The sequence below is a fragment of the Doryrhamphus excisus genome, chromosome 4 (assembly GCF_030265055.1).
Source record: "Doryrhamphus excisus isolate RoL2022-K1 chromosome 4, RoL_Dexc_1.0, whole genome shotgun sequence".
Lineage (NCBI taxonomy): Eukaryota > Metazoa > Chordata > Actinopteri > Syngnathiformes > Syngnathidae > Doryrhamphus > Doryrhamphus excisus.
Genome location: NC_080469.1, coordinates 22,367,770 through 22,382,504, shown reverse-complemented (window position 1 = coordinate 22,382,504; position 14,735 = coordinate 22,367,770). Strand labels below are relative to the sequence as shown.

The following is a 14,735-nucleotide window of genomic DNA, read 5'->3' as shown; positions in this document are numbered from 1 at the left end:
AAATCACATTTATGGGTGTCGCTTGGCAACCCAACACTCGCCTCTCCCGGAAGTTGTGCGAGCGGCAAAAATAGTGGCGGGTTTATGCCTTTCCCGGGTGTCAAGGTATGTTAAATATGAATTTATCAACAGTTTGGCTTAACTGCGACCGTTGTATACTAATATTAATGTTAAGCTAAGTGATGTTGGCGTCTGTTTAACATACTACTGCCGCAGAAATTGTACGTTTGTGACCCCGTTGTGATACTTCCACTTCTCTGCGTGTCAATAAACAAACAATACAATACATTACATAGGCTCTATAGTACTACTGGTGAGGGTGAAGGTACATTAGAAGATGGCTCCACAAGCAGTTGTCCAGGTGACACAGGCCTGGCTGCAGTCATCTTGGCATGTAAAGGTGCCTTTTGCCTGGCTGGAAGCATGCGTGGAGTGGCTCCAGGAGGAGGCCGGAGGAGCAGGTCGTCTATCTCAACAGCAAATTAACCAACAGGTAAGAAGCATCAGGTTTAAAACTAAAATTATTCCTAATTTGCATCACAATCGGCAATCCTCAGGTGCTTGACCAGTGGCTCTTGACTGACCTGAAAGACTTGGACTACCCTGTTCTCCCAGAAGGACTAGCTCAAGCGCAGAAGACTGACCTCAGCGGTATCTTCTGTGTCCAGGTAGAAACTAATTTCTCACATATTTGGATTTGATTGGATATTGGAATGGATTGAGTAAGACCCTCAAACAATGCACAATGATGAGCCAATTCAAGAAACAATACAAGCAGTTGACAAGAGTCTTGAACCAGTCATGATGTGCTATATATATCACTATATTGACACTTACTATGGTACCCATTATGTCATTGGATGATCATATCACCTTGTACTTCGGTACGTGACAAAAAAAAACTATTAGGAAAGCAGGAAGTGAACAAATGTAACAATGAGCCAATTCAAGAAACAATACAAGCCTTGTACTTCGGTACGTGACAAAAATAAAAAAAACTATATATTAGGAAAGCAGGAAGTGAACAGATGTAACAGTTACTGATTGCAAAAGTACCAGATGGAGGGCTATGATTTAATAAGCTTTGCTTCTTCCTACTCCTTTCGGACATGTGGAACTGTGAACTGATTATGTGATGCATTCAATTGTAATCTGATGTATGTTCAAATTAAATAAAACTATTACCATTACATATTTTATCACCACCATATTTTATTAATGCACTACAACTTGCTGTTCTCTAACTAACGGAGCCAAATGGCCAAATTTAAGATTTTTAATAATTTGATATAATGACTATTTGTTATACTGTGTGGTAACTGCTGATAACAGTGGCTATGTTTACATGCAGTCGACTCACTTTATAGTTTCCGGAATATTAGCAATAACACGGTTGCGCACGGCCATGTAAACACCAATACACCTTTTGAAAAAAACGGCGGGGGGGGTTAGTTGTGATGTGACGTGTCCTTCGCTCTTGCAGGTTGACTCATTGCTGGACATCAGTCAGCCTGCTTATGGCCAGCTGCAGAAATGGAAGGGCACAGACTGCTCCAATGACGACGTATCTGCTGTCACGCAGACCACTCAGAGACCGTGGGAGGCCAGACCCACACGCATGCTCTTACTGCGGGTCAGTTAGCCGATGATGATGATGTGTTTCTGTGCTTCCTCCTCAATTGAACCTCATGATATGCATCGCAGGTGACCGACGGAGTCCAGAACTTGGAGGCCATGGAGTATCAGCCTGTCCCTGCATTGAACACTACTCTCAGGTGAAGGTTCACACAAACACTCGCATGTTATGAAAATGAAACTTTATCGATTTTATTGACCACCAGGCCTGGTGTCAAGATGCAGTTGCAAGGGCAGATGGTTTGCAGACTCGGGGTCCTTTTGCTGGGGCCGTCCAACGTGAAGGTCCTAGGCGGGGAAGTGGAAGAGATGTCCGAAAGGAACAACCAGGTGAGTTTAAACCCACAACACCTTACACAGTTAGCCTTACATTGGAGAAAAGTAGGACAGTGACTCACCAAATCCAGCAGATGTGTGTAGCAATGGGTATTACCGCCACCTACAGGACTGGAGTCAAACGGCAAGACTTTTTGAAATCAATGGTATCCGATTTCCCGCCACTTTTTAGACTCCTAAAGAGGGACACGGTAGTCTTGATATTCCTCAAACTGCATCTGCCTTTGCTGGGTTCTCTGTAAAATGCACAGGGAATTAAATGTCCTGTAAAAAAAGTGGTAAATTGTGATCAATTAAATTTCTGACGGGCAGCATTAAATTAAATAAAAAAAAACTAAATTGTATAGCAAATTGTATAGTTTAATTTATTTAAATTAAATAAAAAAAGCAGAAATGTTGGTACAAATAAGTACATTTTGCCACAATAAACAAAGTTGAGAAATTCTGCTATACAATTTAGGTTTTTTTTATTTAATTTAAATAAATAAAATTAATTCTGCTATACAATTTAGTTTTTTTTTAATTTAAATAAAATAAAAACAATTAAATTAATAAATAAATTAAATTAAAAAAACTAAATTGTATAGCAGAATTTCTCAGTGTCATCTTATGCTAAAATCATCACACGGCAACTTAACACTCAAAAGGTAGGTAAGAAATATACAATACCAATATAATACTAATATAATAATAATAACTAATAATAATTAGCGACTCCAAATTGTCCGTAGGTATGAATGTGAGTGTGAATGGTTGTTTGTCTATATGTGCCCTGTGATTGGCTGGCCACCAGTCCAGGGTGTACCCCGCCTCTCGCCCGAAGACAGCTGGGATAGGCTCCAGCACCCCCGCGACCCTTGTGAGGATAAGCGGTAGAAAATGAATGAATAACAACAACAAATTGGGCCTAATACTCACAATTACAAGTAAAATCTAACTAAAATCATCACACGGCAACTTAACACTCAAAAGGTAGGTAAGAAATATACAATACCAATATGATACTAGGTTAATTAGCGACTCCAAATTGTCCGTAGGTATGAATGTGAGTGTGAATGGTTGTTTGTATATATATGTGCCCTGTGATTGGCTGGCCACCAGTCCAGGGTGTACCCCGCCTCTCGCCTGAAGACAGCTGGGATAGGCTCCAGCACCCCCGCGACCCTTGTGAGGATAAGCGGTAGAAAATGAATGAATAACAACAACAAATTGGGCCTAATACTCACAATTACAAGTGCTAAAATCATCACACAGCACCTTAACACTCAAAAGGTAGGTAAGAAATATACAATACCAATATAATACTAGGTTAATTAGCGACTCCGAATTGTCCGTAGGTATGAATGTGAGTGTGAATGGTTGTTTGTCTATATGTGCCCAGTGATTGGTTGGCGACCAGTCCAGGGTGTACCCCGCCTCTCGCCCGAAGACAGCTGGGATAGGCTCCAGCAACCCTGCGACCCTCGTGAGGAAAAGCAGTAGAAAATGAATGAATGAAAATTTCTGACAGGGGAGAGTACTGTGTAGGACCCTCGGACTTCCTGAAGAGCAGGATCGAGAGGAAGAAGCTGATGTTCTCCAGTCAAACCAAGGTAGAGAACCTCCGTGGCTGTTTGATGTCCATCAAGTGCTTTCAAAGTCACTCATTCTATCAAATCGACTCCAGTTGATGGCACAAACCAAGGAGATCAGGACCCGGAACTTGATGACCAAGAGCTGTTGGCCAGTCTGGAGGCCCAAGAGGAGGAGATGGTGGACAGGCCTCCGCTTAGGCCCCCTCACGACAGCGGCTACAGGACACTCAGCCAGTTTTCCACTCAGTCCTCCAGAAGTTCCGCCGTCAGGAGCGCATCGTCCAGGTGGGTGGTTGTCAGTGTGATGTCTTGATATTTTGCGGTTGGAACCCACCCGCGCCCGCACCCACTCCCCCTCTTCGTCACTGTCATGATAATCGGTGTGACATTTTACACTTTGGAGGATTGGTTCAACGCCGCAACGAGCAATTTCTACCAAAGGAGGTTTCATTTCCATGACAACTTGTGTGTTGTTACTAGGTAGATTGTGCAGCTGGAACCAACATATGGCGTCCGTCCTCACAGTACAGTCAAGATATCAGCGTGTATTGTAGACGCATCCTATTTATACATTGCAGTATTGCGGTATTCATTTTCTACCGCTTTTCCTCACGAGGGCGTGTACAAGTCCATGAAGACCAGGTAGCTCTTAATTTGACGGTAGTCAAATAAAATGTCATTACTCAGTATAACAGTCTGACTCACGGTGCCATCTTACAAAGAATGCTAAAGTCATCACACAGCAACTTGACAAAATGTAGCTAAGCAATATACATTCATTCATTTTCTACCGCTTATCCTCAACGATGGAGTGCTGGAGCCTATCCCAGCTGTCTTGGGGCGAGAGGCAGAGATACACCCTGGCCTGGTGGCCAGCCAATCACAGGGCACATATAGACAAACAACCATTCACACTCACATTCATACCTATGGACAATTTGGATGTTTTTTGGAATGTGGGAGGAAACCGGAATGCCCGGAAAAAACCCACACATGCATGGGGAGAACATGCAAACTCTAGACAGAGATGGCTGAGGGTGGAATCGAAATTGGGTCTCCTAGCTGTGAGGTCTGCACGCTAACCACTCAATCGCTGTGCAGCCTAAATATTTATAATTCATAAATTTTCTACCGCTTTTCCTCACAAGGGTCGTGGGGGTGCTGGAGCCTATCCCAGCTGTCTTTGGGCGAGAGGCGGGGTACACCCTGGCCTGGTGGCCAGCCAATCACAGGGCACATATAGACAAACAACCATTCACACTCACATTCATACCTATGGACAATTTGGAGTCGCCAATTAATTAACCTAGCATGTTTTTGGAATGTGGGAGGAAACCGGAATACCCGGAAAAAACCCACGCATGCATGGGGAGAACATGCAAACTCTACACAGAGATGGCCGAGGGTGGAATATAAGAGTCTGACTCACAGTGTCATCTTATGCTAAAGTCATCACACGGCAACTTAACACTCAAAAGGTAGGTAAGAAATATACAATACCAATATGATACTAGGTTAATTAGCGACTCCAAATTGTCCATAGGTATGAATGTGAGTGTGAATGGTTGTTTGTCTATATGTGCCCTGTGATTGGCTGGCCACCAGTCCAGGGTGTACCCCGCCTGTCGCCTGAAGACACCTGGGATAGGCTCCAGCACCCCTCCTGTTTCCTTGTTGTGTGTTTCTAATTGTATTTAATGTGTTCTGTGTACAGTGTGAGAGACTTAAGTGTTAATTATTATTATTATTATTTTTACCATTATTATGGTGGTTTAATGTGCCTGTGTATGAAACTAAAAGGTTGTTCCTGGTAGTTTTTAATCGTCCCTCGCTTGTGTAGTATGAATGGAATTGATTGTAGTTTAATGTGCGACATTGTCTCGTAGAAGTACAGCCTCTACCCGCCCCAACACGAGTGCATTCAGTTCATTCCGAAGCCGTCGCCCTAGTAACGAGCAAGAGGACTACGACCTCGTCGACCCCCAGCCTTGCGACCACGTGACCCCGGCCGACGAAGACTTTCCCGACGAGGATTTTGACGACCTGACCCTGGAGGAGTTGGACAGCGTGGTCTTACACGGGGGCGCGGCGACCTCGGCGACCTCCCAAATCCGAGAAGACGTCCTTTCTCTTGAACAGGACGCAGGCGACATCATGGACGACGATATGGACCGCTTTCTTATCGAGGTTCAATCCCGTGAAGTGGAATTAAAAGGTGATCCAAGCCAATTATGTGGAAATAAAATGGATTCGGTTTCTATTCGGAAACGTGAGAGCTCCCATGGTGCGGTCCAGGGATTAAGTCACGCCTCCAGCACTGCAGAACGTGATGGAACACCACCAAAAAATAACCCCATCACTTTGTCCTCTACTCCATTTACATACCTGTGTCTTCTGGAGGACATTTTGTCCACCCCAGAACCCCCCACTTCCACAAAGATCCTCATCAAAGCCTTCATCGTGACCCTATTGGGAAAACTGAGTTCCCACAACGGCTTATGGAAAATTTCCGCGACAGTGTCAGACGGAAGCGGGTACCTGGACGTGGAGCTCTCAGACCAGGTCCTGACGGGCCTTCTGGGTTTCTCGGTGTCGGAGAAAGGGGCCATGAGGCGTGACGCGGCCCGGAGATGTGAGCTGGACGCCGGAATGCGGCGATGTCAACAAGAGCTGGTGGACATGTGCTGTCTTATGACCGTCGAGGTGGTCGCCGACGGGAGAGCGGTGGTGACACGGGCCGAACCTGTCAGCGAGAGGGTCCACCGGGGGCTGGAGAAGAGGGTGAGAGACGGGAGGAAATGAGAGTTAGAGGGGGGGCCGTAATAAGACAGAACACATTGCTGGATGTGAAAATGAGAAAAAGACAAATGTGGCATTTTACATCAGCACAAACCTAAGATGTCCTTTAATGAGACTTTTTTGGGGGGGGGCAGCTCATGATCAAGCCGCCCTTCTGCTTCCAATCTGGAGGAGACAATGTGTGAACTTGAAATCCATGCCGCAATGCATCCCATCTGCTAGATGTGAATATAACATGCTGTCATTCCATTCATTTATTCACACTGCTATTTTCTACATGCTATGCCCTCCATCAGATATGGAAAAAATGTTCAATTTCAACTACAGCAGTATGGAAAATAATATTTTTAAAGAATATTAAAAAAAAAACGCATTTATTAAAAACAGAAAAATATACATACTTTTTCAGTGTCTTAATTTTTATTTTTCGGCGCAAAATAAGATGAAAAATAAATAAAAAAATCAAAAATAAAGAAAATCAATCAATTAGTAATAAATAATTATAATAATAATAAAACGGCAAATAATAAAAACTTAAGAAACCACATATAGTTGGTGGGTAGACATTTTTTTTTCAGATTAAAATGAACAAAGCATTATTAGAGCCCTGTAGACATGACAAAACACGACTATAGTCACATTTATACTTATTTTTATTTACAACATATTGCGCAACTGCAGGGTCTTGAGACACATGCTAACTCGCAAACTAGAGAGCTAGCGACCTAAACGGTAGCCTTCAAGTTATTTCCTTTAAACTTAAATAGCCAAAAACTTACCACTTCCACACGGATAGGGTGGATAACTATAACAGTTAACAGTTAACAGATAACAGTTATTTAACCTTTAACATGAACATTAATCTAACGTAATAATTTTTTCTGGGTACATGATACCATACAGCATCCATATTGAATTAAACTTGTGAAGTGGGGGCCTCAAACTAGTGTCCTGCGGGCCACATTTGGCCCGCGGGCCGCATGTTTGAGACCCCTGACTTAACACTACTTCGCTTTTGATGGCTTGTAAAGTCTTGGTATAACACTTTGGAATGGTGGTTTGTGATTGGCTGGTGACCAGTCCAGGGTGAACCCCGCCTATACACACAATAACCCCGCACAGAAAGCTTTCTAGTTCTTCCAGAATCCACACCTATTCAGCTGTATTGCTTTGGATTTTGTGCTTCCCACGAGAAGAGTCTGTTTTAATGTATTCCACCCACGGCCCCGCTGCGGTTGGTCACAGTCCCGAGTCCTTGGAAGGATTGTTGTGTCGTTAGCAGAGAGCTTTAGCATTTTAGCAATTGTACAGTATCGGTAACACACACAGTTCCGTTGTAAAAGTAAAAATTGTAACAAATTCATGGTGTTATATCGGTAAAATATTGATATTTTTATGTATTGTTTATGTTGTGGCATGGTTTTAGCGAAATATTTATGGGTTAGCCTTATTTAACCTTTAACATGAACATTAAATGTAATATTTTTTTCTGGGTACATGATACCATACAGCATCCATATCAAACTTTAAACTTTCATATCAAAAGCGGGGGCCTCAAATTAGTGTCCTGCGGGCCACATTCGGCCCGCGGGCCGCATGTTTGAGACCCCTGATTTAAAGCTATAACTGCTTTTGGAGTGTAGAAAACGGAATGGGGTTTATATTCAGATTGCTGTAATGAATTGCCGCCTTTGCATTCATTCATTACGTCCATTATGTCCCACTGGAAAATAATTGAATATGGAAGGGCAGCACGGGTCTTCAATAAAGTCGCCCCGGGAGGGAAAATAAGCGGAAAGGAAAATGAGGAAGCGGCCATGATTTTCTATTCTTTCTGTTCATTACAGCGCAACTCAGTGTTTTTGGTCCTGATGACTTCACATGAGACTATTTGAGCTTTGTTAGCATTAAAAGTATATAATTGTTCTTTAAAGTCTTGTATTTTTATATTTTTTATTTTTTTATATATATATATGAAATAAATGTTTCAATCTAAGCCGGTCCGGTGAGTCCTCCAGATTAGATGAATAGCAAACCACCAAGGTTTTTTTTTTTTTTTTCAAGGTTTCATTAAATGGCGCCTGTTGGGAAACACTCCAAATCAAAAGGTGGCCATTCAGATGGAGAAAGTTGTTTGGAGAAAAAGTTTTATTTATTTATTTTTTTTTTAGTGTGAGTGTGTTTAAATATAGTGCACGTCACTGATGTGCTGATATACATATGCAGTATGTGTATATTAGTACATGGGTGATGTACAGATTATTACCGTAGAGTTGGACTGCAGCTGTTTTTATGGGCATTGAGTGTTGATGACATGAAAAATAAACAAGTGACGTCAGGGGCAACTAGGTTCTGCCCCCCTGGGGATGCACAGGATATGAATGAATGTAGTAGACATTCCAAAAAAAAATTTTAAATCCAAAAAACTAATAACAAACAAGAATCGGGATATAACTTTCCCATTTTTGGACAGATTTAGTAGAGATACTCAATACCCTAACCCTAACCCTTATATAATAATCATTATTATATTATTAATTAGCCTAGTATTACTAATAATAATTATTCCTCTTCTGATTATTACTACTACTACTAGTAGTAGTAGGCTAGTATTAGCCTGCTTATTGGCTTGCTTATTAGCCTGCTTTTGCCCTATTATATAAAATTTGTCAGATATTTTTTGTAAAAAAAATAAAAAATCAATACATAAAAAAATCTATAAAAAATATCAAATTATTTAGGGGGTCTTAATTAGCCTATTATTATTACTATCATAATTCTTCTTCTTCTGATTATTACTACTACTACTAGTAGTGGGCTAGTATTAGCCTGCTTATTGGCTTGCTTATTAGCCTGCTTTTGCCCTATTATATAAAATTTGTCACATTTTTTGTAAAAAAAAATCAATAAATAAAAATATCAAATTATTTAGTGGGGCTTAAGAACATTTTAGGGGGACTGAAGCCCCCCCTAAAATATAATAATCATTATTATATTATTAATTAGCCTATTATTATTACTATCATAATTCTTCTTCTGATTATTACTACTACTACTACTAGTAGTAGTAGTAGGCTAGTATTAGCCTGCTTATTGGCTTACTTATTAGCCTGCTTTTGCCGTATTATATAAAATTTGTCAGATATTTTTTTGTAAAAAAAATCAATCAATAAATAAAAAATCTATAAAAAATATCAAATTATTTGGGGGGGGCTTAATATAATAATCATTATTATATTATTAATTAACCTATTATTATTACTATCATAATTATTCTTCTGATTATTACTACTACTACTACTACTATTACTACTAGTAGTAGGCTAGTATTAGCCTGCTTTTTATATAAAATTTGTCAGATATTTTTTGGTGAAAAAAAATCTAAAAACAATTAAAAATCTATAAAAAATATCAAATTATTTAGGGGAGCTTAAGGACATTTTAGGGGGACTGAAGCCCCCCCTAAAATATAATAATCATTATTATATTATTAATTAGCCTATTATTATTACTATCATAATTATTCTTCTTCTGATTATTACTACTACTACTACCAGTAGTAGTAGTAGGCTAGTATTAGCCTGCTTTTGCCCTATTATATAAAATTTGTCAGATATTTTTTTGTAAAAAAAAAATCAATGAATAAAAAAATCTATAAAAAATATCAAATTATTTAAGGGGGGGTTAAGAACATTTTAGGGGGACTGAAGCCCCCCCTAAAATATAATAATCATTATTATATTATTCGTAGTAGGCTAGTATTAGGGGGACGCGTTGACATGCACAATCTTGGATGATCCAAAACATAAAAGGGTTGGTTGCAACAGCACATAAGATCTTGGAGGGGTAGCGCCAAGCGACAGCCTCAAAATCTGGGGCATTTGGAGGGTATCTGTACAGAACAGCGGACCAAAATATACCCTGGTGACCAATTCCAAGCTCTAAAGTACTCAGTTTCTCCTCTGGATGGAAATTCTTCTCGCGATCAATTCCTGACCTTTTATGTAATATTCTTTTTTTTTTTTACAGTTACATATCTTTGTAAATCAGCGGGATATGAATTCTATATGTTCACATTGGTATCCGCGTTCATGCAGTTCATAGCGGCGTACTTCCTGCCGTGCGCCACTGTGTGCACTTCCATTCGCGTGGCTGGTTTTTCTTCATTATGGTCTAATCAGGTTGAGCATGTAATTTCCAGACCCGACTATGCATGTTGATAGGCTGTTATGTGCTAATGAGTCTGAATGGGACGATAGTGGCGGGGGCTCGGGCGACCTCGTAGGGAGACGGTGACAGTTTGGAAGGACATAGTTGTATGCGCTATACAGGAGTGGGCCAATTGGGGCCCGCAGTCATCCGTCATTTTATAAGAAGAACATCAAAATATTAAGAAAAATAAGTTGTAATGTAACGGGGAAAAGTTGTCATTTCACAGGAATAATAAATGAATATGAATATGGAATATTAAAGAAAAAAAATTGAATATTATGAGAAACAAAATAAAGAATTCATGTGATTTTTTTGGAAAATTAGGATCGAGAAAAACTGATAATATTACGAAGAAAAAATTGAAATAGTGCAAGATTATATATATATTTTTTTTAAAAAGCAACAGAACGGAGTCAAAATATTATAGAAAAAAAAGTAATCACTCCACACCTTTTCCTAGTGAAACAGATGTGGGTGTCCAAAGTGTGGTGCAGGGGCCATTTGTGGAGCGTTACGGAAATAAACCACCAAAAGTGGAAAAACAAATCAAACAGGTATACTGTAACTAGCGAAAGCTAAAATAGGTTAATTAGCTAGGTTAATTAGCGACTCCAAATTGTCCATAGGTATGAATGTGAGTGTGAATGGTTGTTTGTCTATATGTGCCCCGTGATTGGCTGGCAACCAGTCCAGGGTGTACCCCGCCTCTCGCCCCAAGACAGCTGGGATAGGCTCCAGCACCCCCGCGACCCTCGTGAAGAAAAAGCGGTAGAAAATGAATGAATGAAAGCTGAAATATTAAAGAAAAAAACTGAATATTATGAGGAACAAAATAAAGAATGAATGTAATTTTTTTTGGGAAAATTAGGATAGAGAAAAACTGATAATATTACGGGGAAAAAATTTAAATATTTGCAAGATTATATTTTTTAAAGAAAAAGCAAGTCAAAATATTATAGAAAAAAAGTAATCACACCACACCTTATCCTAGTGACACAGGTGTGGGTGTCCAAAGTGTGGTGCAGAGGCCATTTGTGGAGCGTTACGGAAATAAACCACCAAAAGTGGAAAAACAGAGCAAACAGGTATACCGTGGTATACTAGCCAAAGCTGAAATGTTGACACCAATGTTCCAAAAAAAACATGCTAGGTTAATTAGCAACTCCAAATTATCCATAGGTATGAATGTGAGTGTGAATGGTTGTTTGTCTATATGTGCCCTGTGATTGGCTGGCCACGAGTTCAGGGTGTACCCCGCCTCTCGCCTGAAGACAGCTGGGATAGGCTCCAGCACCCTCGTGGAAAAGCAGTAGAAAATGAATGAATGAATATTGGAGGCTGCCGCACGGTGGACGAGGGGTTAGCATGTTGGTGACAAAATCAGGAGATCGGGAAGACTTGGGTTGGAATCTCCGCCTGGGCATCTCTGTGTGGAGTTTGCATGTTTTCTCCGGGTTCTCTGGTTTCCTCCCACATTCCAAAAAACATGCTAGGTTAATTAGCGACTCCAAATTGTCCATAGGTATGAATGTGAGTGTGAATGGTTGTTTGTCTATATGTGCCCTGTGATTGGCTGGCCACCCGTCCAGGGTGTACCCCGCCTCTCGCCCCAAGACAGCTGGGATAGGCTCCAGCACTCCATTGTGAGGATAAGCGGTAGAAAATGAATGAATGTATATTGCTTAGCTACATTTTTGATGGTCAAGTTGCTGTGTGATGACTTTAGCTGGGATAGGCTCCAGCACCCCTGTGACCCTCGTGAGGATAAGCGGTAGAAAATGAATGAATGTATTCTAAAAGGACAGGTGGACAACCCTAACGTAAATAAACAAAGACAAGTACCATAGATGCGAGAAAAATAGCTGGCCAGCTAGCCCCAATATAAGAAATGCTGCAAATGTTAGGTAGCTCTTCATTTGACGGTAGTCAAATAAAATGTCATTCAGTATAACAGTCTGACTCACGGTGCCATCTTACAAAGAATGCTAAAGTCATCACACAGCAACTTGACAATCAAAATGTAGCTAAGCAATATACATTCATTCATTTTCTACCGCTTATCCTCAACGATGGAGTGCTGGAGCCTATCCCAGCTGTCTTGGGATGAGAGGCCAGGTACACCCTGGACTGGTGGCCAGCCAATCACAGGGCACATATAGACAAACAGCTCTCCATTTGATGGTTAAATGTCATTACTCGGTATAACAGTCTGACTCACGGCGCCGTCTTACAAAGAATGCTAAAGTCATCACACAGCAACTTGACAGTCAAAATGAAGCTAAACAATATACATTCATTCATTTTCTACCGCTTATCGTCAACGATGGTCACGGGGGTGCCCCGATGAAAAGCCATCATTTCAAGAAATGCTGCAAATGTTTGTCAGACACGTAAAAAAACGGCAATTCTTTTGATTTTATAGAGCAAACGATGAGATATTAAAAGAAACATTATTATGATATTGTTCATTCATTCATTTTTTACCGCTTTTTCCTCACGAGGGTCACGGGGGTGCTGGAGCCTATCCCAGCTGTCTTTGGGCGAGAGGCGGGGTACACCCTGGACTGGTGGCCAGCCAATCACAGGGCACATATAGACAAACAACCATTCACACTCACATTCATACCTATGGACAATTTGGAGTCGCTAATTAACCTAGCATGTTTTTGGAATGTGGGAGGAAACCGGGTACTCTGAACATGCAAACTCCACACAGAGATGGCCGAGGGTGGAATCGAACGCGGGTTTCCTAGCTGTGTGGCCTGTATGGTAACCACTCGTCCACCGTGCAGCCTTAAAATTCAATTTAAATTAAAAGTCATTTAAAACCAAGACTGCTTTGCTTCCGGAACAAAAGTAGTGACATTTTTCTTGGTTTAGGTCACTAATAAAAGAAAATTTAGGCGGGGTACACCCTAGACTGGTGGCCAGCCAATCACAGGGTGTAAGTAACAATATATCGTCCTGTAGAAGCAAAATTAGGACGTGGGTTTCGGCAGCTGTTGGGAAGTCCTCGGGAGTGCTTGGGAGTGTGATCAATCACAGCATAGTGGGTGGGACACAGACTGATAGTGGTGGGGAACCAGGATGCAGGAAACCCAAGGAAACACGGTACACAGTACCAGGAAATATTTGAATATTCTTTCTGGTGTATATTTGTAAGCCTCACAGCTAGGAGACCCGAATTCAATTCCACCCTCGGCCATCTCTGTGTGGAGTTTCCATGTTCTCCCCGTGCATGCGTGGGTTTTCTCCGGGTACTCCGGTTTCCTCCCACATTCCAAAAACATGCTAGGTTAATTAGCGACTCCAAATTGTCCATAGGTATGAATGTGAGTGTGAATGGTTGTTTGTCTATATGTGCCCTGTGATTGGCTGGTGACTAAAGAAAATCCACGCATGCATGGGGAGAACATGCAAACTCCACACAGAGATGGCCGAGAGTGGAATTGAACTCGGATCACCGAGCTGTGAGGTCCATGCACTAACCACTTGTCTGCTGTGCAGCCAAATTTGTGCATAGAACACCATAAAAATGCTCAGAGTCAAAAAATTTTGGATTATTGTTTTGGTGTGAAGCAAAATCCTCACTAGGGTCACAGGGGTGCTGGAGCCTATCCCAGCTGTCTTGGGGCGACAGGCGGGGTACACCCTGGACTGGTGGCCAGCCAATCACAGGGCACATATAGACAAACAACCATTCACACTCACATTCATACCTATGGACAATTTGGAGTCGCTAATTAACCTAGCATGTTTTTTGGAATGTGGGAGGAAACCGGAGTACCCGGAGAAAACCGACGTAAACTCCACACAGAGATGGCCGAGGGTGGAATTGAACCCTGGTCTCCTAGCTGTGAGGTCTGCGCGCTAACCACTCGACCGCCGTGCCGCCCCATTATGATATTGTGATGCGGTTAAATAAAGATTCAATTGAATGTGGAGCCAATGTTGTGCATTATATCATTTCGTGAGTCGGGTGTCTCATGGACTCATTTGGCCCCCCCGTAACTAGCGTACATATAACCTCGAAAACAAGGTGTTCAAAATGCTTCCCACGCTAATTAACGCTTCGGATGCGACGGACATGAAACGGCAATTTCCAAAGTTCCTGTATTCGGTCAATAATATCTGTGTTGCAGAAACTGTGTGCATATTTTGCAAATAATCAATAACGAC

At 41.3% G+C, this 14,735-nt stretch overlaps 1 protein-coding gene across 2 annotated transcripts; it reads left to right on the top strand.

The window, feature by feature from the left end:
• Window positions 1-21: 21 nt before the first annotated feature.
• On the top strand, window positions 22-8,475 carry rmi1 (RMI1, RecQ mediated genome instability 1, homolog (S. cerevisiae)). Of its 2 annotated transcripts, XM_058069842.1 has the most exons (9): window positions 22-105; window positions 297-493; window positions 558-668; window positions 1,484-1,633; window positions 1,705-1,775; window positions 1,842-1,965; window positions 3,482-3,563; window positions 3,638-3,830; window positions 5,432-8,475. In XM_058069842.1, exons 2-9 carry the CDS (start codon window positions 338-340, stop codon window positions 6,345-6,347), a joined length of 1,803 nt encoding a protein of 600 aa, XP_057925825.1. In that variant the 5' UTR covers window positions 22-105; window positions 297-337; the 3' UTR covers window positions 6,348-8,475. The 2 variants fall into 2 exon arrangements, with proteins under 2 accessions (XP_057925825.1, XP_057925824.1); XM_058069841.1 differs by having other exon boundaries at window positions 41-493; window positions 5,432-8,473.
• Window positions 8,476-14,735: the final 6,260 nt, after the last annotated feature.